Source organism: Sander vitreus, chromosome 22, assembly GCF_031162955.1.
Source record: "Sander vitreus isolate 19-12246 chromosome 22, sanVit1, whole genome shotgun sequence".
In the NCBI taxonomy this organism is placed as follows: Eukaryota; Metazoa; Chordata; class Actinopteri; order Perciformes; family Percidae; genus Sander; species Sander vitreus.
In genome coordinates this window covers 21386463-21409155 of record NC_135876.1, presented here as the reverse complement: position 1 = coordinate 21409155, position 22693 = coordinate 21386463, and the positions used below count along the sequence as shown (strand labels likewise).

General features: G+C 42.2%; 1 protein-coding gene across 2 annotated transcripts in view; it reads left to right on the top strand.

Moving 5' to 3' along the window:
- LOC144536922 (enhancer of polycomb homolog 1-like) overlaps positions 1-22161 on the top strand; it is a 46474-nt gene extending 24313 nt beyond the window's left edge. For both annotated transcript variants that reach the window (XM_078280263.1, XM_078280262.1), the window contains 11 exons: positions 145-351; positions 592-740; positions 2956-3109; positions 4324-4482; positions 4712-4801; positions 4999-5147; positions 6423-6847; positions 16737-16858; positions 17250-17391; positions 19084-19495; positions 20552-22161. In XM_078280263.1, the coding sequence (XP_078136389.1) occupies positions 145-351; positions 592-740; positions 2956-3109; positions 4324-4482; positions 4712-4801; positions 4999-5147; positions 6423-6847; positions 16737-16858; positions 17250-17391; positions 19084-19495; positions 20552-20624 (2082 nt within the window). In that variant the 3' untranslated portion in view covers positions 20625-22161. The remainder of the gene's footprint in view (positions 1-144; positions 352-591; positions 741-2955; positions 3110-4323; positions 4483-4711; positions 4802-4998; positions 5148-6422; positions 6848-16736; positions 16859-17249; positions 17392-19083; positions 19496-20551) is intronic.
- Positions 22162-22693: the final 532 nt, after the last annotated feature.

Sequence of the window (22693 nt, the reverse complement as noted above, 5' to 3'; positions counted from 1 at the left end):
TGAAAGCCAAAAAGCAATGTGTTGTAGTGTTTATGGCTGTTTTGAAATGACTGCAGCGTGTTTAAAACACCTGGTTTCTCTGAGTACATGAGTACTTCCCCCTGAGCATTGCACTGACTTGGTCTCCCCTATGTTGCTCCGCAGCTCGTCAGTCTCCAGGAGGCCAAACTGTTGCTGAAGGAGGACGATGAGCTGATCAAGGAGGTGTTTGACTACTGGAGCCGCAAAAGGAAAACCTGCAAGGGTGGCTCCCTCATCCCCAATGTCAAGCAGGAGAAGAGGGATGGCTCTAGCACCAGCGACCCCTATGTGGCCTTCCGCCGACGAACTGAGAAGATGCAGACCAGAAAGGTAGGAATCTGTGGCCAGGAGAATAAGGCAGACGGCAAGGCCAATGGAAGAATTTGTGTTGTACCTGTTACATGCAAGTTGTGGCTGCTCGGTGGCCTAGTAGTTGGAAAATTGTCCTTTTATCTTAAAGGGCAATGGTGTTGTTTTTACCCCTTGTAGGACAATTAGCCGCCAAAGAGCAATGCCTTTGATTTCACATGATTGTTGTGGGTGTCTGAATTATCACTGTTCCATTCTCAGAACCGAAAGAATGACGAGGCATCATATGAGAAGATGCTGAAACTGCGCAGGGACCTGAGCCGTGCTGTCACCATACTGGAGATGATCAAGAGGCGGGAAAAGAGCAAGAGAGAACTGCTGCACCTCACACTGGAGATTGTGGAGAAGAGGTAAGTAAGGCCAGTGAGTCAAATTGGCTCGTAGAGAGTTTGGCAGTGGTTGTTTAGGTTGTCTGCACAGCATTAACCACCTCGTTAGGCAAGTAGCTGCTATTAGGAGGCTTGTTCACGGGAGTATGATAAAGGCATGCTTCGCTTGGCTGACTAGATGACACATTTTCATGAACAGATACATTTGTTGGATATTATTGTGTCATGCAGCCGTGCTCTCATTTTCCCCAGCAGTATTTGGGGAATGGTTTCTGATAAGGATTTAAAACGCATTGGAGCTCCTGAAAGCCGAGAAGGTGACAGTGTCGAGACCTTTTCTACATGTTGTGTTTTGGATGGCTTATCTAGTTAACCTTTGTGTCTGATTAGGTTTTTGTTTACTAAGTTGAAATCCCAAGTAGAGTCAATTAGGACACTTATCTGCAAGATTGATAGTGTGATATTTTCTGTAAGTCAGGCTTCACAGCTTGTGTTAATTGGGGGCACGGTTATGTACACTGTACTGCATGCATTATCAATTTTAGAGTTCATCCTGTTTTATTCGGTAGTGTCAGTAGCAAATTAGCTTTTTGACTTCTCTGTGGCTGCTGGATTATTTTTCCCCAGTCTGTTAGGGAGTACACTGGACAACATGTTTGTATTAGTTTGTGTTTTTAATTTTATTTTTACCAAGCCCAGCTTTGAATTGTTCTGTTTCCCCAGCAGAGCCTTTGTGATCCATATAAACATGACATGCGAATGGAATGAAATTTTCTCTGAAAGTAGCTGTCAGTGTGAGCTTAAATTGGACCCTTCTCCTTGAAGTGCTTTTGATTTGTAGTGACATTTCAATTTCCTCTTGTTATCTCGGCCTGGTCTCTGCCTGTGCATCACTGCCAGTGTTCACTCCCAGATTGGACCACTCCATTCTCAATAGATAGCTTCTCTGGCCCACTTCATGATATTATTCCCGTGAACAGTAACCCAGGTGTACTGCATAGTGTGCGTAGTCTGATAGTAGTGTTTTGGGCTGTTCTATTCTTTTACTGAAGTTGAGGTTCTTTTATCTGTTGGCCACGGCTGTATGGTGTTGACAATTATGCATTAATTAGCAATCGAGTTGGGGCGCCTGGTTAGCTCGCCCGGTTGAGCGTGCGCCCTGTGTACAGAGGCTCAGTCCTTGTCGTAGCAGGTTCGGCTTTCAACCTGCAGCCCTTTGCTGCATGTCATTCCCCCTCTCTCCCCACTTTCCTGTATTAATTTGTCCTATAAAAAAGGCAATAAAAGAAATTTAAAATTAGCAATCACTTTGCTGCATAATGCAGTATGAATTACAATACAGCGTGGACAGGTTTCTCCATATTTCATACTTTGCAGTTAATGCCAATGTCAAAATGTTGGTTGGGCCTCTTTTTTTTTCATTCTCTCTTAATGTAAGCTGTACTGATGCTACTGGGACCCGTTTCTTTGAATTCATAAATAAAGTGGATCAATGTAACCATAAGCAGTCCTTCCAGAAGGACTGAAAATGCAGTCTTTGGCTGATTATGCGTTGAATTATGCATTTTTCTGGAGGGACTGCATAAACCAGTATTTCCTATACATAGGTTCTACTTGGGCGCCCTGGCCAGGTAGATTATACCCGCCCAAATAGATAAAATCCGAATGACATTTCTTTTCCAATCAACGATGTATTTGTACATACAGACCAGCGGCCTCCTAATCTGTGAATAAGCAAGAAGTAGTAGAGAAGAAGAGAGGAAGTAGAGGAAAGCAACGCTGCGACCTACCGCGAACCATTATATTGATCTGCTCTAATCACTGACGAGAATGTCGTTTATCTCCAAATCGAAACCACCGTCTGTTAAGAACAGTCTTTCCACGAAGCTGTTTTTCAGCTTTAACAAAGCGATCTCTTGTGTTTTTCCACACACTGGTTTTTTTTCCCAGTGTGGTCACTCTTTGACCGCCTTGGTATGTTTTATATGTAAATAGTTATTTCTTTCTAAATTATATTATGTAGTTTTTTTTTTTTCAATAAATAGTTCATTAACTTTTGTTTGACTAGTTTATTACTGAACCGTAGCCATCGCACGCCGTGCCGTCACATCCTGTGCCACAAGTTAATTCTCAACCTGTGGGAAACACTTCAACATAATCCCTAAAGCCGTTCTGCAGTTGAGTTGTAAATGTATCAGCGCACCAACTCCCCTATCCTTTTCTTCATTTCCTTCAGGAATGTGATGCCAGACTTCGGCAGTGAGGTGATGGCAGAGGCACTTGCACAGCGAGCTCTGGTGAAGCCTGTCTACACCATCCCCATCATTCCCCCATCCAGCAGTAATCAGTACAGACATCAGGACCACTTGGATATAAAGGACTACAAAAAAGTAAGACCACACATTCACAGCACGCCAGCTTCCTCCTAATAATGTCAGAACAGAATGGAAAATGATTTCCAGAGAAAATGTTGACTTCACATTTGTCCTTCACTGAAGTGAGGAGCTGTACAATGCAGTGTAATGTTCTTCACACTGAACAGTTGACCTTTCATAGATTGATGAAGTACATCATTTAACATTTTAACTAGGTATGATTTGTTGCAAATCATTGCCACGTAACAGATTTTTTGATAAGATTAACCAATGTTACGGTGAACCTCACTATATACTACGTTTTCTTGTGAGTGTGTAATTGTCCTTTGAAAATCCTCTTCAGGGAAGTGGTTCAACTTTTTTCAGAAAACAAAATTTAATGACCATATTAAATGTATAAAAAAAAAATAATAAAACGCACGTTTATTGTTATTAGAGGCTCTTGGGTAGCCCTCAGCCAAAAGACTGACAGTTGTGTATCACTCAGTGGTACACTAGAGAGTTGTTGAGGCCGTAGGGTCCATGCTATAGTTGCTGACTCCAAACTCAAAACATTTAATGTAAAGCTAAATTGCCATATGCTTAGACAATATAGCACTTCATTACACAGCACTACTGTGATCTCTGCGTCACCTCTTCTCATAACTTCATTAGCTCCAGTGTCCAACAACCCTGCCCCCGCCCCGCAGGGAGGCGACTACTTCCCCTTTTTTTTTCTCCCCCGCTCCCTTTTCCTCTACCAGCTGGTTGACTGTTCCCTTTTGTTTACTCTCGCTCATTTTTGGTTCAACTGTGCCCCCTCCCTTATCACTAACACATCTAACCCTCATTTCTTCTGTTGGTTTGACACCGCAGTTCTTCACTGTAAAGTCCCTGCCTCTATGTTTGCTTTGTCCCCTACGCCTGAGGACTGAATGGGATCTGACTAATCCTAGTAGAGTTGGAGTCTGTTCAGTCAGGGAGGGGTCGTCCCACTGGGGAAGTTGGGGTGAGCGATGGCACGGGGTGGATTAAGGAGGGGAGGGGCAGCCATCTGGATACGCAGCGGCATCTGGCACATGCTGCCATCTGCATATCAATGCCTCTTTTACTCACTGTTGTTTCTACACGTGCTCTTCGCAACACGAGGCTACCACAGCAATATTGCTTTGCATCTTGAAAAGCCTTTCTAATTACGCAGACTGTAGTAAAAACATTTATCGTGGTTTTCCCCTCACCCCCCCTCACAGCCGGAGAAAACTGAGGCAGTACGAACCAAAAGGAAATATGAAAAGAAACCCAAGATCCCTCCTCTGTCAGCGCCTCAACATTCAGGGCCGTCGGTGTTCAATCCCAAGGACCTCAACCAGTACGATTTCCCCAGTTCAGATGAAGAGCCCTTCTCACAGGTAACGTGATTTAAGAGGAGTTGGATATTGATGTGATGGGGTTCAGTACAATACTTTTTTTATATGGATACTAATATAAAAAAAAATGAACAAACAAGAAACTGAGGGTGAAAGCTGTAATCACTCAGCCAATATTGACTGCTTGGCTAATAATATGCTGATTGTGTGTAAAAGGGTGTGGTTTCAAGTCCTGAGTTCTTCATTTCCGTACGTTGTCTTTATTGTATAGATCCATTCAGGTTCCTCAGAGGCAGAAGAGGAGAATGACCCAGATGGCTGCTATGCGTTCAGGAGGAAGGCCGGCTGTCAGTACTACGCTGTGAGTGCCCCCCTGTGACTCCTGTGCTTCTATTTATAGTGCCAACAGCAGGCTGGCCAGTCTGGCTGCCCTGGCTGTTAGTCTTCCGCACTCTGCTGGACACAACAATGCAATAACAAAGACTTGCCTTTTTTTTCCTCCAATAGCCTTCTTTGCTCTCAATTTTAATATGTGACGTCTCGTCTTTCTTCCTTCAGTCTCGTCCAGACCAGAATTGCAACTGGCCCTGGGTAAGCCCGTCAGAGGGTGGGCTTGGCAACCCACGCTTCCGCTTCTGTCTGACCTCGCTAAACATGCCGCCGCGCTGCATAGGTTTGGCACGGCGCCGCTCGGGCAGAGGAGGCAGGTGAGATCAGTCTGACTGTTTGGTTTCCAAGTCTTGGAAATTGGGCTAAATCCAACATTTTGATGTATGCATGACTTCATATTTTGGAGAGCTTTTAAGCCACAATTTCATTTTATGACATTTGAGATGTAAAGAATTAAAGAAGTGTGATATGATCAGCATGTTGCCTGGGTACTTTATGCATTCGTCATATTCATGAAAACCTACAAATTCAGTAAGACAATTTAAGTCTGAGAACATCTCAAAACTAAAAATGAAATGTGTGTAGGAATGCTGCCAGTACCAATACTGAGCAGGGGAAATTCAGCCAAGTGTTGGCTGTGGTTGCTGAGGTTGTTTACCATACCAGCTCTTTGGCAGGTTACCAGCGATCATTTGGCAGGCACATTCTATTATAAATATCAAGCTGGCTGGTAAAATTATGAACAGGACAGTCCCATGTTGGGATTCACCTGCCGCTGTGGCCTGCAGACAAATCGGGGAAACTGAGCTTCCACTGAGTTTCTGTTTACAATCGTCCTTATCGCCTGTCCTGAGGGACCAGTCCATCTCTGAATTATAATGTCGTCTTCAATACAATGTTACTTATGATAGCAATACTTGATAATGTTAGAAAACATTGAGCTAAGTGTTTGTTTAGCCAGACCAGCAAAGTGCCTATAAGGACTGTAATGTTTTTCTTTTCAAAACGCATCCCAAGTTAAATATCTCAACATGGATTTCTATCAAATGTAGTGCATACATTCATAAGTGCATCCTTATGACTGTTGGTACAGCCAGGACTGCACAATTTACAATTGTACATCTAAAAAATGTCACGGTACAGTTTCGATTAACAAAGCAACATGGCCTTTGCTCTGGTACCAGCCTCAGACCAAACTAAAAAAAGATTTTTACCCCACGAGTGTTAAGGCTGTAGAATAGCAATGTTGTCTCTCTTTATCGTGATTTTAAGCATTGCAGTTGTTCCATTACATAAATGTTCTGTTCTGTACTCATGGCAGAACAGCATGTTTTGCTCAAAAGTTTTTTGTTTTTTTTCTCTCGCAATACCGAGCTAGATTTTGTACTGGCCCACTGGACATTGTAAATAACGAATGGTATGCAAGGAATAGCCAATCTTGTGCAATACTTCAGTCATAGCCGAAGGATGTTGTATGTGCTGATAATGACTTCAGCATGTTTTTTTGTTTCATCTGACCTGAAATGACTCAATTGGGTTTTAGCCGTTGGCTGATGGGGATTTAATTCTAATGAGTTTTGGTTTTGTTTCAGGATCTTGTTGGACAGAGCGCATACAGATCTAGACCGCATCTGTCAGAGCCTGGACTCTGACCTGGACCCCGAACGGCTCGCCTCGCCACTTCCAAGTTCTCCGCTTCGCAACTCCAACGCCAGTACCTCAGAAACCAATACCTCGGACCCAACCAGCTCCTCCCACCTTCCCCCCTCTTCATCACACCTGTCATCGTCGTCATCGGCAACACCTATGGACCTCAGCCAGATTCTTTTGAACATTAAATCTTGCCGCTGGAGGCACTTCAGACCACGGACGCTATCCCATCACCCCTTGGGTGGAGGAGACTTGTCTCGCAGAGGATTTAGGGATTATAGCCGGACAGTGTCAGGACTAACCCGGACCCTGTCTGGAGGGGCCAGCTCCCAAAACCGCACTGGCCCGGCCCCCGCCCCTGTCAATGGTGAGTCGGTTGTTTCCTCTGCCATGCTGCTTGTTGTTTTCTTGTGCATCTTTGGAGTCTTAAAATTGTACAGCTAAAAATGTTCAATGGTCCGAACACCGAGTGGAACAGTTAATTTCATTGCTTTATTGTGTTGTAAGCAAAGCTGGCTTGTCGTCTCACTAGTTTGATGAGCTGTCATTCTCCAAGAATAGTGATTTTTGGGAGTAAATTTAGCAAAGCCTGATCACCCTTTGTGCACTCTGTGCTGTAATTAAAGTAGTTGAATTCTGTGTGAGCATCAGCCAGAACTACAGTTTGCTGTTATCAGATGTTCACATCAGTCTCTTTGATCCTAGGGATACTTGCGTGTGGTCCAACACACTTTAGGCCACTTTGTGTGACTGGATTCTGTCATTTATTTATTGTATGCCCATTTTAGATTAGTCTTATTTATTTTTATTGATCGTTTAGACTGCTTTTAGGTTGTTCTAGGTATTAGCTTGTTCCCGATTGGCAACAATGTCTACAATAGCCTAGTAAAATCGTAGAAATGAAATATGCCCATTTTGAGTTTTCTTGCAAACCAACAAAAGTTTACATTCAGTCTTTATATTATTATTATTAAGTGCAATGTGTGTATCCTTAATGGCTTACACGTGTGATGAATGGATTTCTTTCCCAAGAAAACAATTTAATTTCTCTTAATTTATACATATTTTAAATCCTGCATTGATAATTGATTAAATGATTAATTGATAATTGATAATCCGTGTTCGCTAGCTTGCAGCCCTCTTCTTCCTTGCCTTTGTTGGCGCATTGCTGCGTTTCTAAGTTGTAAAAAAGCAACTGTCATGCAGAACAGTGTGGCCGCCCTTGTGCATGTGCTTCATTGTGTTTGTGCAATCCACTTGTAAAAACGATGCTTCACAGCACCACTAGTGGTCAAAAACTCCAATGTACCTTTTTAAAGTAGGTATAGCTAAGTTGTTATAAATTATATGGCAAACTCTCATCTCATGGGACATCAGGACTCCAGACTGCGTTTTGCGACCACTTTTTTTTTTTTTTAAACTACTCGCACATGTGCGACTTTTTAATTTTTTTTATTTCATGTTGAAAAAGGAGGAGAGAGCAAGTCTGCCAGAGTTGGCCAATGTGTGTGAGAGGGGTAGGGCCAGGGAGTGATTAGTCAACTGCATAATGCTGTGATCTACACTTGTGTGTGTCGTTTTCGTGCAGCACACTCCTAGTCCGCACATGTCGTTGCTCAGTGCTGTTGTTGCCAAGTTTCCGTGAAAATCACGATGTTGCATTCATAATACATTTACGAGTGGTGATCCGCAGCCGAAGATCATCCATTTTGTTTGCTACAGACATTGGCGAGGAAAACGCTGCGTAGTAATTAGAGGTGTTGAAATTAATCAAATCGATGCATCGAATCGTGGACATGGACGATGCTGCATCGATAATCGGCCGGGCCATAATCGATTTATTTCTGTTCACAATGTAATGTATGCCTAACAACCTTTCTGTTTACATATTCTGTTATGTTTTGCACATTCAGGAAGTGCCATTTGCTCAGTGTTGTAGTTTTTGTTTTTGAAGCTTGAAAATCTATGAATTAAATATCCTATATGGCTTTAATAGTAAAAATGTATTTGACGCATCGTGATATATGATAGATATCGAATCGCTGACATGACAATTAATGGAATCGGGAGATCAGTGAAGATTCACACCTCTAGTAGTAAAGCCAATAAGGAGTTAGCGTTAGCCAACCATTAGCCCTCCTCTCTTCATCCCACTTTGATTACTGTCTGAACCCGGCTTGCGTGCACTTCGGTAGGCTGAGCTTTGTCTAAAGACCTCGGCAGTGCTGTAGTATTTGGTGTCGTCACAAAATCGACCACATTTCTTCTCAGTGTTGTCTCAGACAAAAGACTGGGTTTTATTTCAACACCACAACTGCTTGATATCACTTAATTGTCCGTGCCTTAACTGATTTATTCACATTTTTACATCAATGCTAAGGTCAGCTCCGACATTTGCCACACGCTGCGGTACCGCTCCCTCATTTGGGTGAGAGGTAGAAATGTGACAGCAGAGAGCGGAGACCTGCTATATATAGGCTGCTAAATATATCACTATTTACCTCGTAAAAACAAAGAGTGCTCGTGTGAGTGTCGTGAGCTCCGCTCTCTCTGGCTCTCTCATCACTCAATATTTCCCACACTGGGTGTTAAATAGTTAGATACTCCCCTTTCCATGGAAGTAGAATCACTTTAGATATGGTTGCTATTACAGTGTCTACAAAAAAATAGAGGGAGAGAGTGTATGGGGCAGAGGCAGAATACAGTACATATATAACAATAATGATACTGTTTACATTTCTGAATGTGCATTTGCTAAACACCGTTCAATTAAAATGTGACTGGGAACTAAAATAAGACAGCAGATTGTAGTTTCTGGATTTATTACCATAGCATTTCTCAGTAGTCTTGCTTTCCACACAACATTCCGGAATGCGAGAAAAACGTGCCCTGGTTTATTGGAATTTCTTTAAACCAATCACAATCCCCCTGGGGTGGTTCCAAGCTCCGCACGGTGCCTCTGCAAAATAGCCTCGGGAAGGAACTTGTTTTGGTGGAACGTGTACGTTCAAAAGTTGTCTTAGTCGTGCGAGAGAGAACTCAGATTGGACAGATAGTCTAGCTAGCTGTCTGGATTTACCTGTAGGGTTAATATCCCGATTGCAAGTATTGGATCAGAGCCGATATGGACATTTTTAACTGGTCAGGGATCGGCATCCACCCCGATCCCCTTTTCCGATCATTTACATCAGCCTGTAGTGATCGCTGCCTTAAATCACACACGCCCTGCGCCACAGACACACCGCCAGACTGCCTGGATGACGACACGTACACACCAAGTGTCTGTCCAGAGAGGGTCTCGTAGCTTGCCAGCCCTCGGCAACGAGTAAAAAAGTCATCCGTTTTACATAAGCAGATGCAGATTACTCAAATTCTCCACACTTCTTCCTTGGAATCACGCTTACAGGTTGGTATTCCCTGGAGCAGACATCAGAGTTGGAGAAGAAAATCAAAGATTGACTATTAAGTGCAAGAGGGGCCACGACCTTTAGTTTTCGTTGTGGGTTTTTGTTGGGATCCTAAAGAGAACTGTTTTGGTGTTGAGAGAAAAGACTAATTTGCTGCACTAAGTTAAATGATTGAGCTTAAGACATATTTTAGTTACTTTGTTTACTCAGTGTGCAGGTCTATTATAAGAGCAAATGCAAGTATCGGATCGGGACTCGGTGTCTGCAAATATTCAATATTTAAAAAATTGGATTGGGGGCCAAAAAAAGCTGATCGGGACATCCCTGCAGCTCGGACTCCAATGCTGCTGGTAAATCGCATGAACGTTCTGCTTTCAGCCCTCTCTCCATATTCTAATTAGGGTTGGGTACCGAAACCTGGTTCCACTATGGATCCGGTTCCTACGCAAACGGTAGTATTCGGACCGGATTAGAGCACAAATTTCGGTTCCGACTGAAATATTTTCCCTCTGTCGCTCAGGACAGCGGCAGACTCTCCCTTTTCTGTCAAGTGGCGCACGTGCCCGCTCGCGGTGTGAAGGCCATGTCCACGCTATTCTCAGACATGCACTCTACTATCACTGCTGATAGACGGCTTTTTGTACATGCTCCGAAACGGACGTACAAATGTCACACTTTCTCTGCAGTCTGTTAGCTAGCTATCGTAAATGTAGGCTACTTTTTAAATGCCATATTTTCCCTCTAGTCTATTGTTCAGGACAAGACCCTGTAGCCTGGTGGTGGGGGAGGCAGCACAGCCTCCTCAAATTGTCTGCCCTTTCAAACTCATCATGTGTGTGTGTACAGGCCTCTTGGACACCATCTGTGAGAGTTTTCTCCTGTGCAGGACACACCATCAGGAGAGGTGTAGTATCTTGCCGGTGAAGGCAAATATGGTCATTTTTCTGCAAAAGAACTGCTGAAGTTTGAAGCTGTTTGGCATACCAACTCAACATTTATTTTGTTGTTACTTGTTAATAGTGTAACTGTTATTTGTTAAATTATTGTAGTTATGTGTTAGGTGACTTAGGTTTACTTATTATATATTTAAGCACTTTAAAACGTTAATATATTGTTAAATTTAAATAATTTTCAATTTAAAATAACTCCATAAAAGAGCCTTTCTTTGATGTCATTTTTCAGTTTTTCAAGAATCGGTTTAGGAATCGTTTTAAAAGTTCCGGTTCGGAATCGTAAAAATTAAAACGGTACCCAACCCTAATTCTAATCTATTCTTTCATTCATAATTCCTGCTCCCATGGCTTGGGGGGGGAGTCTTGTATAAAAAGATGCTGAAGTGAGTCAGGGCTGGTGGCTGTAGAAAGGGTAACTTGGTAAAAATTTGAACCACACTTGGCTGGCTCAGAAAATGGTAGAATGTGAAGTAATTAACAAAGGATGGGAGTTCATCAGAAACCTGGCCTCCTTTGCCCTAAACGTCCTAGTCTCTGGATACTTCTACCACTTCTGGTTATGATTTTTATTTTTTTTAGGTTTCATTTGTTGGCTTGATGTCAGTGTAGTCAGCAATTATGGAGTTTCTACACATATCTGCGAAGTCTGAATGTATAAAAAGTAGGGCTGCACAATATATCTTTTTATAGTGTTAGTTTAAAACTGTCATATTGCACTCTGGGATTTTTTTTTTTGCTTTAGTACAAAGAGTAGATAACTGCACTTGGTACATTCTGTCTTTAAGATAAATTTGTCAGTATAACATAAATTTCCTTTTTTCACAGAACGGAGTACAAAAATCGTTATCGCAATATTCAACAATGTCATCGCATATTTTCCTCATATCGTGCAGCCCTAATAAAAAGGCAGGATGGTCAATGTCAGATCAGGCAAGAATCAAAGAGCAGAACTTGTGCACACCTGTAGATCAACAGGTGTGTAGGTGAAGACCATGGGTCGACAATGCAGAACAAAAGACTCTGGACTGTAAGTAAAGAGCACAGTGTGCGGGAGTCTTAATATGTATATGTTAAGAATGTGTTTCTCAGGTATATTTCTGTTGTTTTACCTTGCGCTAACTGCTGTGCAAAGAAGGCCTTAGTAATGTGATTGTCTAGACATACCACTAGTGGCCTGCTGAAGGTATTCTGTTATGAAATAAGTGTGTAGAAGCACATTCTTATGTAGGAATTCGGTATTTTTCGTCCTTTCCTCCCGTAGTTGGAGCAGGTGTATTCCAGCTGCCAGTGAAGGCTAGAACTCTCCTCAGACTGCACTTAATAGATTACTACTGGACAAGAGGTTCTGATTAGGGCTGGGTATTATATCCCTTTTTTGTAAAAGACATGTTGACATGCCACTGTAGTAAAAACGTGTATATGATAACATTTATAAGAGCTGAATTTCATATAGCTGCTTCAGTTTCAGGGTTTTGATAGTATGCATGATGGCTTACTGTCATGGCTAACTGGGACACGCGGATAGAACCGAGCTATACTTAATGTTATAAGAAACGGCTGTGCTTTTCCTATTATGAAAAGTCAAAATGTCTGCTGTTAAAACATCCTAAAAAGATACCGGAGTATGTGCTCCAATACCAAACACTATTTTTTTTTCAATGCCCTATTTTGAGAGTTTTAAACATGGTTTGTTTATTGAGGTTTTAATACCTGGTTCTGATATCATTTTTGAAATGTCATATTGTGCAGATGTGCACATTTTGTAGTTATGTCAAATTTGACCTCATTAGATTACTGCTTGTACAATTATTAGTTTATATTATTATATGCGTTTTGGCCTTTTGTCCACAAAAGGCCAAAACGGCCACAAAGGTCACACTGAAAACAGATCTTTTGAAAAGCTCCTGCCAGGGTAAAGCTATCAGTGTTGACTTGTAGACGGGGAAAATAGAGGTTTTGGCTTGTTAACTCAAGTTGCCGGAGCCATTATCTTCTTTGTCACAAATGAGGCGACATTTCGCCCGAATGCACTACGGAGTGATCAGCGCGCAATAGTAGTCAGGTAGCCTCTGGGGTTTGGCTGTTTTTCAGACTTGTGATTATTGTTTTGTATTGATTGTGGTTATTGCATTGGCTTGCTCTTGAAAGCACTTCAATTGTGTTTTTGTGTTTTCGTTTGGACAGAGATTATTTTACACAGTGCTTGTGAGAACAGGATTTTATTTGAGAACGATTTGAATTTCCTTTTTTATTGTGGACTACGCCTAAGCATTTCTGATACGGTGAAATACTGTCTTCATATGGAATGTGACTCTTTCTGTGACACAATGCGTTTCCTGGCAACTCACTGTTACGATCACTCGGATAACACCACAGGTGGAATACCTTGAAGTCTGTACTAGGGCTGAACGATTAATTAAATTTGCGATAATATCGTGATTTGTTAAGACGCAATTTCCTAATCGCAAAGGCTGCGATTTGGTCATGTGACTCGCAAGAGCAAATCAGTCTGCACCCGCAGAGAAAGAATCAACTTAGCACGCTAATACTACGCCGTACCTTGAGCAGATTTCTGTCATTCAAACAAGAGTTTGTTTAAAACTTTTACAGCCATTTTAATAAAATTAAGGGTTTTATTCGGGCTTGAGTCCATACATGCAGTTAATGGATACAGGCACGCAGAACTGAAGGCTCAGTTAGCAACGATTAGCTCTGATTAGCGGTTAGCTCCAGTTAGCTAGCTCCGTTATAAAGATATGGAGTGGAGGGGTAACAACCAGAATCTGATAAATGACGTTCGGGGAGCTTTCACAGCAGCGTGGCTGCGTTGTTTCAACGGTTTTATTAGTAGTGTTAATCCCACGGCAAGACCAGCAGCAGCATGCTACTGCTAACGTAACGATAGCCTCTCTGTCTCTGAGTGCAATGTTGACGCTGTCATGCACGCGGCATGCAACTTCATGAGGGGAGGGAGGGGCTGGTGGCAGCTCCTCTGTGTGCGCTGTAAAAAAAATACACCGTTGTGTATATACTATATTTTTACAGTTTAAAAAGTGCAATCCACATGTTTACATATGTTTATTACAGTAAATGATAATTAAATGTAAATACTACTAAGTGTGGTAAAGCCACATATTTGTTTTTATATTTCTGCAATCTGCACTTTAGTTTGTGTGATTCGTTTCTGACTTTCATATGAATGTTTACACCAGGCGGTCAGTGCTCAGTATTCTACTGTGACTGAAGTAGTTCAATAAAAGATGTCATTCATATAAATTCATGCATCACCTAATTTCGTCAGCACATCCAGGCCTGGCCTCCAGGAAAGAACAGTTTGTTTAATCTATCTAATCTTGTATTGTTCATACTATACAATGATTTATTGCTTGTCTTTGTTGAATAATACAGAAGACAGAGCTTAAAAAAATAATCGCATATTGAATCGAAATCGTAATATTTTTGAAAGAAATCGCAATTAGATTATTTTCAAAAATCGTTCAGCCCTAGTCTGTACCTTGTACCATTGTGTAAATTTGTGCGAGAGCTGTACAATCAGGCCTCAGGAGTATAAACCGTTGTGCATTTGTGACTGTGTTTGATAAGCCTACGAACTGGACTTTCTAGCTTGTTTCATTTTCTTTACCTTGAATCCTGTAGCAACACGCCCACATCAACTAGACCCTTGTGGTGTTGTACCATAATTATTTCTGTCTATAAGCCCACTGAGGCGTTGCTTTTGTATATGAACAGGAAAAGTGTCTTACAAATCCCAATTCCAATGAAGTTGGGACATTGTGTAAAACGTAAATAAAACAGAATACAATGATTTGCAAATCCTTTTCTATATATATACCAAGATATTTAACATTCAAACTGATAAATATTATTATTTATTTTTTTTATCTCATTTTTAATTTGATGCCTGCAACACATTCCAAAAAAGTTGGGACAGGGGCATGTTTACCACTGTTACATCACCTTTTCTTTTAACAACACATAATAGGCGTTTGGGAACTGAGGACACAAATTTTCTGAGGACTAAGGTTTCTAGGTGGAATTTTTTCCCATTCGTGCTTGATGTATGACTTCAGTTGCTCATCCGTCCGGGGTCTCCGTTGTCGTATTTTGTGCTTCATAAGGCGCCACACATTTTCAATGGGAGACAGGTCTGGTCTGCAGGCAGGCCAGTCTAGTATCCGCACTCTTTTACTACGAAGCCACGCTGTTGTAACACGTGCAGAATGTGGCTTGGCATTGTCTTGCTAAAATTATCAGGGACGTCCCTGAAAAAGACTTTGCTTCGATGGCAGTATATGTTGCTCCAAAACCTGCATGTACCTTTCAGCATTAATGGTGCCTTTACAGATGTGCAAGGAACAACACCACCACCACCACCCCCCAAAAAAAAAAAAAAATACCATTAGGGTTGGGTACTGAAACCCGGCGCTAAAGGGCACCCCCTTAGAAGGGTTGTATGTGTTGTATATCCTGTTCTCTTCCATCAAGGACCGTGTTGGGAAAAAAGTGCTTTTAAAAATCGCTTTTACATGTTATCCCTTGGATCCTTTTGTCTTTCTATGTCCATAAATTTAAAAAAAAACGGTGTCTACCGGACCAAATAGCAACGCGGATTTCGGTGCCTCATTTTGTTGCCACTGAAATGCCTGCGCTTCTCTCTGGTGCTCCGAAATGGACACCACAGGCAACAGAAGCATCGCTGCACCTGACGCTAGTTAAGACTACACTTGACACCAGGTAACGTTGGCCTACTGTTAGCTAGTAGCTTGCTTAAACACGGTTGAAATGCTGACGGCTAACGTTAAACGGTGTAAAGTGTGGAACTGCCGTTGTCGGAAAAACAACAAAGGCGGTGCGTTCACTTGAAACTGGTAAGCCTCGTAGTGCATTCAAAGTTATTGTAAAATACCCTTTTCCCATCTGGTGGTTGTTTTTGTCGCCGGTATCGGAAAAATCCCAAACTATACCCGACCTACATACCATCACAGATGCTGGCTTTTGAACTTTGCGCTGATACAAATCTGGATGGTTCTTTCCTCTTTGGCACGGAGGACATGACGTCCATGATTTCCAAAAACAATTTGAAATGTGGACTCGTCGGACCACAGCACACTTTTCTACTTAGCGTCAGTCCATCTCAGATAAGCTCGGGCCCAGAGAATCCGGCGGTGTTTCTGAGTGTTGTTGATATATGGCTTTCGCTTTGCATGGTAAAGTTTTAACTTGCAACTTTTGGGGATGCTCCTTTTATACCCAATCATGACCAATTAACCTGTTCAGCTGTGGAATGTTCCAAGCAGGTGTTTTTTGGGCATTCCTCAACTTTCCCAGTCTTTTGTTGCCCCTGTCAGCTTTTTAAAAGTGTTGCAGGCATCAAATTCAAAAGGAGTGAATATTTGCGCACACAACAATTTTAGAATCAAGTTGCTCAGTTTGAACAATAAATATATTGTCTTTGTAGTGTATTCAGTTGAATATAGGTTGAAAAGGATTTGCAGATCATTGTATTCTGTTTTTGTTTTACACAACGTCCCAACTTCATTGGAGTTGGGGTTTGTACATCATTGAATGGAGTGTTGTCCTGTCTTAAAAAGCTGCCGGCTTTTGAATTACTGTTTCACTTTGTTATATTTCAGAGGTTTTTCCCCTCCTGACCAAAATAGAAGTTTTGAGAGAAAATATGATGCATATCTGCACAAACAAATGGCTTCGGGTTGCTTATAATACACATACTAGTCTGTATAAAATGTATGTCTGTCAGTGTGCGTCTTGCTCTGGTCTCGAGTCTCAGCTAAATGCCAAGTGAACCAACTGAACCGCACAGTAAACGATGTCCAAATTCTGGTTTTGACTGGTGCATCTCATCCCTCCTGTCCAGTGTTCACAGCAGAGCAGTACCAGCAGCACCAGGAGCAGCTGGCCCACATGCAGAAACAGCAGCTGGAGCAGAGCAAACAGCAACAACAAGCCAACAACTCTGCAGCAGCTACCAACCCACAGGTCAGTAGGGATGGACACACAGCTGAGAGCCTTTATCTTACAGGTGTTGAAATCCCATCATGGTCAGCTGTTTGTATTATTTTGTGCAATTGTTTGTGCACTTCTCGCATGTGCGTTTATGACCAAATGGAGGTAAGTGGGAGCTTGGTTAAACTGAATCAGCCGGAGTTCTTCCAATATGGAAATCCTTTACTGTTGAAGGTCAGTTCAGCCGTCCTTAGGAAATGGGACACGTCCTCATTCCCAAGAGCAGAATTAATGCCATTGGCTCAGTTCCTGTCTGGCAGCCAAAGTGCTGACTCGCTAGTTTCGGTCGTTACAGATACATTTTAGCAGGCCGGTTTAAGTCTTTGGCACAGGCCCACATGTTTTCTGTCTGGTTTCCATCTAGGCTCTCGTGTCCAAGACGTTGGACCAGGCCAGCGCCCAGTTTGCTGCCTCGGCCCTCGTCACCACGGACCAGCTGCTGGCCTTCAAGTCCAAAGAGGAGCTGGTGCTGGCAGGTGGAGTCAATGGGGTCCTGACAGGTGCAGGTGAGTGTCTCTTATTTTACTAATTAAACCAAAAAGCTTTAACGGAAGAAAGGAAGATCTACCTCTGTCAAGTTTTGTACTATGGGGCCCCACTCCCTGCGGGGTCACCAGCTGATTAATTGGATAAGAAAGAAAAAAGTGTGGTTACATGAACTTGATTATTTTTTCTTACTTACCTCTAATTCTTAGTTTTTGTTCGTGTGAAATACTGGATTGCTATTGTGAAAATAACACTTTTCAATACGAGGCAGTCAATACATCACCATTATCACCGTTAACTGTCTTAACAATGACCTTAGCGTTGCATCAACACCTCACTGACAGCGACGACACGATGATATGATTTATTGCATGGCTGTTGCATTAGATTGTGCAAGCAGGGCTCCAGACTCACTTTTTTTTTTTTTTTTTTTTTTTACTAGGAACATTGTAGCCCCTAACTAAAAAGTTTTAGGGGCACAGGCAGAGAATTTAGGGGCGCACAACTTAAATCGACCTGCAACGCAATTTTTGACATTTCCCCCATGTTAACAATTGGTAATAAATACAGAAACTACAATGTGCTGTTTTATTTTAGTTCAGTCACATTTTAACTGAATGGTGCTTAACAAATGCACATTCAGAACTGTAAACAAAGTGTCAGTGTACTGTATTATTGCCTCATACAGGCTCTCCCCCTCTCCTCTCTGTCTCTTTTTTTTTTTTGTTTACACTGAAATCATCATATCTGAGGTGTTTAATCTTCCATAGAACGGGGAGTATCTAGGTTAACTAACTATCTAACATCCAGTGTGGGAAATATTGAGTGATGAGAGAGCCAGAGCTCACGACACTGACACGAGCACTCTTTGTTTTTACGAGGTAAATAGTGATATATTTAGCAGCCTATATGTAGCAGGTCTCCGGTCTCTGCTGTCACATTTCTACCTCTCTCACCCAAGTGAGGGAGCGGTACCGCAGCGTGTGGCAAATTCCGTCGCTGACGTTTTAAAAATGCAAATAAATCAGCGGATGCACTACATCACTGCCGAGGTTTAACAACACAGCTCCGCCGACCGGAAGTGCACGCAAGCCGGGTTGAGACGTAAACAAAGTGAGGGAAACAGAGGAGGGCTAACGTAACCAATGTACGTCTCAATGTCTTGAGATGGATGATCTCCGGCTGCGGATCACCTCTCGTAAATGTATTACGGAATGCAATGTCGTGATTTTCACGGAAACATGGTAACGGCAGCGCTGTGCAACAGCACGTGCGGACGCCGAGTGTGACCCCGCAACCGGCAGTGGCATTGCTTCTTCATTTATTAACATGTCTGTCATATCGGTCTCCTTCCCACAGACGTTTACGCGCCCTTGATTATCTCTAGGACCCTCCCCCTCCACACATTAGCCACTTACAGTGGCCATTCCCTATCCTTCTCACACTCATTGGCCTGCCACAGATTCCGGATTCATTGACGCGCCCCTTCCACGTTTAACGTGTATTAAAAAAAAAATCCAGAAAAAACAGCAAATTTACTGGTCGCGCACACTCAAATTTTGGTCACAAAATGCGCAGTCTGGAGCCCTGGCAAGGGTGCCTCATAAAATGCTATGGTTGATACTGAATATGCCAACATCTCTAGCCAAAGAAAATGTTGATAGGAACATTCAGATTCCTGCGTTAATCCGGTTTCTCTCTCTGTTCACCAGGTGTTTTCAAAGGCTTGCACCTCTCCAGCACCACCGCGGCCCTTCACCAGACCAACCAGTCAACGCACACTACCACCTCCACGGCCCCGACTTTCCTCCAGCCCTCTTCCAACTCGGCGACCCATTCACCCGCCAACGCCGTCCCCACCTCCCTCGCCTCCACCCCTAGCGCCCATGCAGCAGCAGCGCTGGGGATCCTGGGATGCAATGCCGCCAACGCCACCCCTGCCACCACTCAGGTCCTCATCGGGAACAACATCTGTCTGAGCGTGCCGTCGGCCGGCAGCCTGGCTGGACGCCACATCCCCCGGACCCTCGGCAACGTGCCACCCTCTGCCTTAAAGCTGTCCGCCACCACCAACCTGCAGATGCCCAAAGTCTCTGGAGCATCGTCCATGGACATGGGCTCAAGGTGGGGCTTTGTTACACCAGTTTGGCAAAGAAAGAGACATTTGTTTTGAATTACTTCATGCTGATGCAGAAAAAAGCAGCTAAAGACGCATTTTGTGCTTTTGTGTTGTACAATGATTTACTGTGATTTATTGTGCTTTTTAGGATTATCAATTTGTTGTAATGTCTTTATTTATTTGGCCTGTGATACACTTTCTGACTCGGTCTGTGATAAGTGCTATACAAATAAACTTTACTCACTTACTTACCAGAGTCGACAGCCACAGGCTGTAATTAGTTTAAACTCCAAGCGGAGCTGCACGTACATAAAGGCTGAACACAAAAGAGGGAGAGTAGACGACGGTTCCTCATGGCATTGTCTCAAACAACGCCTATATATTTATTCAAATATGCAGAAGAACAGAACTTGTCACTCTTGTTGTAGCAGTATCAGATAGTGTTGAGTATCGTTTGGATTTTTACGATTCCGATGCCAAACCGGTACTTTTGAAACGATTCCGATTCTTGCAAAACTGAAAAGTGAATGGTTAATATGCTTTTCCGTCCGTTTTGGTGAGCCCAGAGGGAAAATATGGCATTTTAAAATTAGCCTGCATTTACTGTAGCTAGTCAACGGTAGACTACAGAGAGAGTGATATTTTTACGTCCGTTTCGGCGCGACGGAGGGAAAAATAGCCCGGGTTTCGGTACCCATCCCTAGTATCAGGTCACCTTTTTTATGCAATGTTTATTTCTGGATAAGCAAGAGTAAAGCCCTCGCATCAACATCCAGTCCCTGGTTTAAGTATTCAGTTGGACCTGGCATCTAAATATTGCCATTGCAGTGTCTGCCAAAGACAACTGAGAAACAACATAAATCTGCCTGAAAGAGGAGCTGAGCTGTTACGTCAGAGCTCTTCAGTATTCTCGCACGCACACACACAGAGAAGAGATCTGTTGACTGAGATCTAGGACGGTTAAAGATGCTGTTTTGATAAAGTAACAACAGCACACGGGAGATAAAAGATCCAATGCGGGAGATCATCGGCGTTAATCTTGGCTTCCCTCTCCTCCACAGGGATAATCACGACGAAGACAAGCCAGCACTGAACAGTATAGCAGACAACACAGTGGCCATGGAGGTGACGTAGTAGCGGTGCAGTGAAGAGTCCACTCTTTAGGTGCTGTGCATCGTAGCATCGGGAATGCAAAAAGGGACAGCAGGACTCTGGTGCAGACTGACAGAACGACGGGGTGGCTGCGGCCGCTCGCTTGCAATTCTCATCTCTCATACTTTTTAAACCTTTTTTTTTTTTTGTTACTGTTAAAAGTAAAAGATCTGTAAATTATGAATATGGCAAAATTAGTATCTGTACAGTAACTACATATTTGTAATATCCCCTTGTATATATTACTTGAATACAGAACTGTCCATTTGTGATGTTTTGCACTTGGAGTCAAACTTAAAAGGAAAAAAAGTAAACCAAGTAACTTGAGTGTGAGAGATGCGGGAGTTGTATAGAGAAGAGTTTTATCACATCATGTGCATGGTGCGGAGCCTGCTGTTTTTATCTATTTATTGTGCTGTGTTTACAGGTTATTTTTGTTTTGCTTTTGTTTTGTTTTTATTTGTACACTGTACCTTTTGTTGGTTCCTGTGCTGTAGTAAATGTTAGGTAGCTACGGACTCCTGGGTATTTTTGTATATTGTGAACACAAAGCAGGTTCCCCACGTTTTATTTTGGGTCCCTGTTCTTCTCTCTGTGGATCATGTGAAAATCAATGGTGACATACATACAGGCCAGGAGGAGGATGAAGATGAGGCGAGGTGTTGGCGGCTGACTGTGGTTCACTCGAAGAGAGGTGCTCCTCTCTCCCTGGGAGCTTCCATTAACATTGTCCCAAACACAAGTAACAAAACAGGGATGAAGTCTCTTCCCAGAAGCCTCTGCGGCTTCAGATTTAAAGCACTATTTTTTTGTGATGTTTTCGTTCATGGTTTTGATAAATATTAATGCTGCTTTTGTATTTTTTTTTTTTTTTTTTTTTTTAAAGGGGTCGTTCTTCACTTTCATGCAAGCGGAGTCCCCTTTATATTTGTTTTATCCCACAAACATTTTTGTAAAACAGAAATTCAGTTATTTTTGTATTTTCTTCTTGTGGTAAACTTGATTGTAAGCTTTTCGTTAATTGAAAGACTTCATTCTTTTGTTCGTTACTTGTTCATGCATAGGTGATAAGGGAGGTGAATGGGCAGTAATCGCTGTACGTGTCTCATCATTCCAGTTTTTATAACAAAAAAAATGCTAATGAGGGGACGGAGGAGGAGTGGTGGGAGAACGGCAGTTTTCTCCTCTCTCTTCCCCTTTGTCTTTATTTTCTTTCTTTTTTTCTTTGAAAAAAATAATCTCCAGACGGCTGCAAGGCCAAAAAACCACAAGTATTGGGTGCCTTCCTTTGGGGAATTTAATGTACTCTCTTCTGTGAAGAGTTAGGCACAAAGGCAGCATTACTTAGTAGTGCTTCTCGTCTTTGTCAGAATCTGAATGCCCAGTCCAATGGCAGGATATATCCTTGAGGTTTACTTGTCCCACCTGGAGGCTGAAAAGACTTAAAAAAAAATAAATAAAAAATGTGACAGAACTCTCACTAAAATAAGACAATAAAGCCCAGGGCATTAAATGTGAATCGTTCGGGCTCCGTGTCATTTTTTTATGCATGTCTGTGTGTGTCCACAAGGATCTGAAAATATAGATGCACTACTGAAAATGAAAGTACCTCGTTTTCCACCAAGATGCATTACAGTAAGACAATTTAGAAATTTGAATAGTGAGCGTTTTATTTAAGATTTAATTTCTATAAAATGGGACAGGTTTCAGTTAATAACCACTGTTGAAAATGCTTGGAACTTTTTTTATACTGAGCTAAGTGATGTAATTAATAGACATGCTTCTTGGAAATCAATTAAGGTAAAGGGTAGACACCATGGATTAATGGTGATCTTATTAGTCTTTTTAGACAGACAAGGCCTGGGAAATATATCGCTTATCAAAGGACTCTGATGACTTGATTTCATATGAAATCTTACGGATTACATGTACAACTAAAACTAGAAATGCTAAATCTAAGTATTATAAAGACTGTTTAAATAATGATTTTAATAACCCCAAACAGTTTTGGAATAACATTTGACAGTCTAATAAACCTACTAAAAACTAAT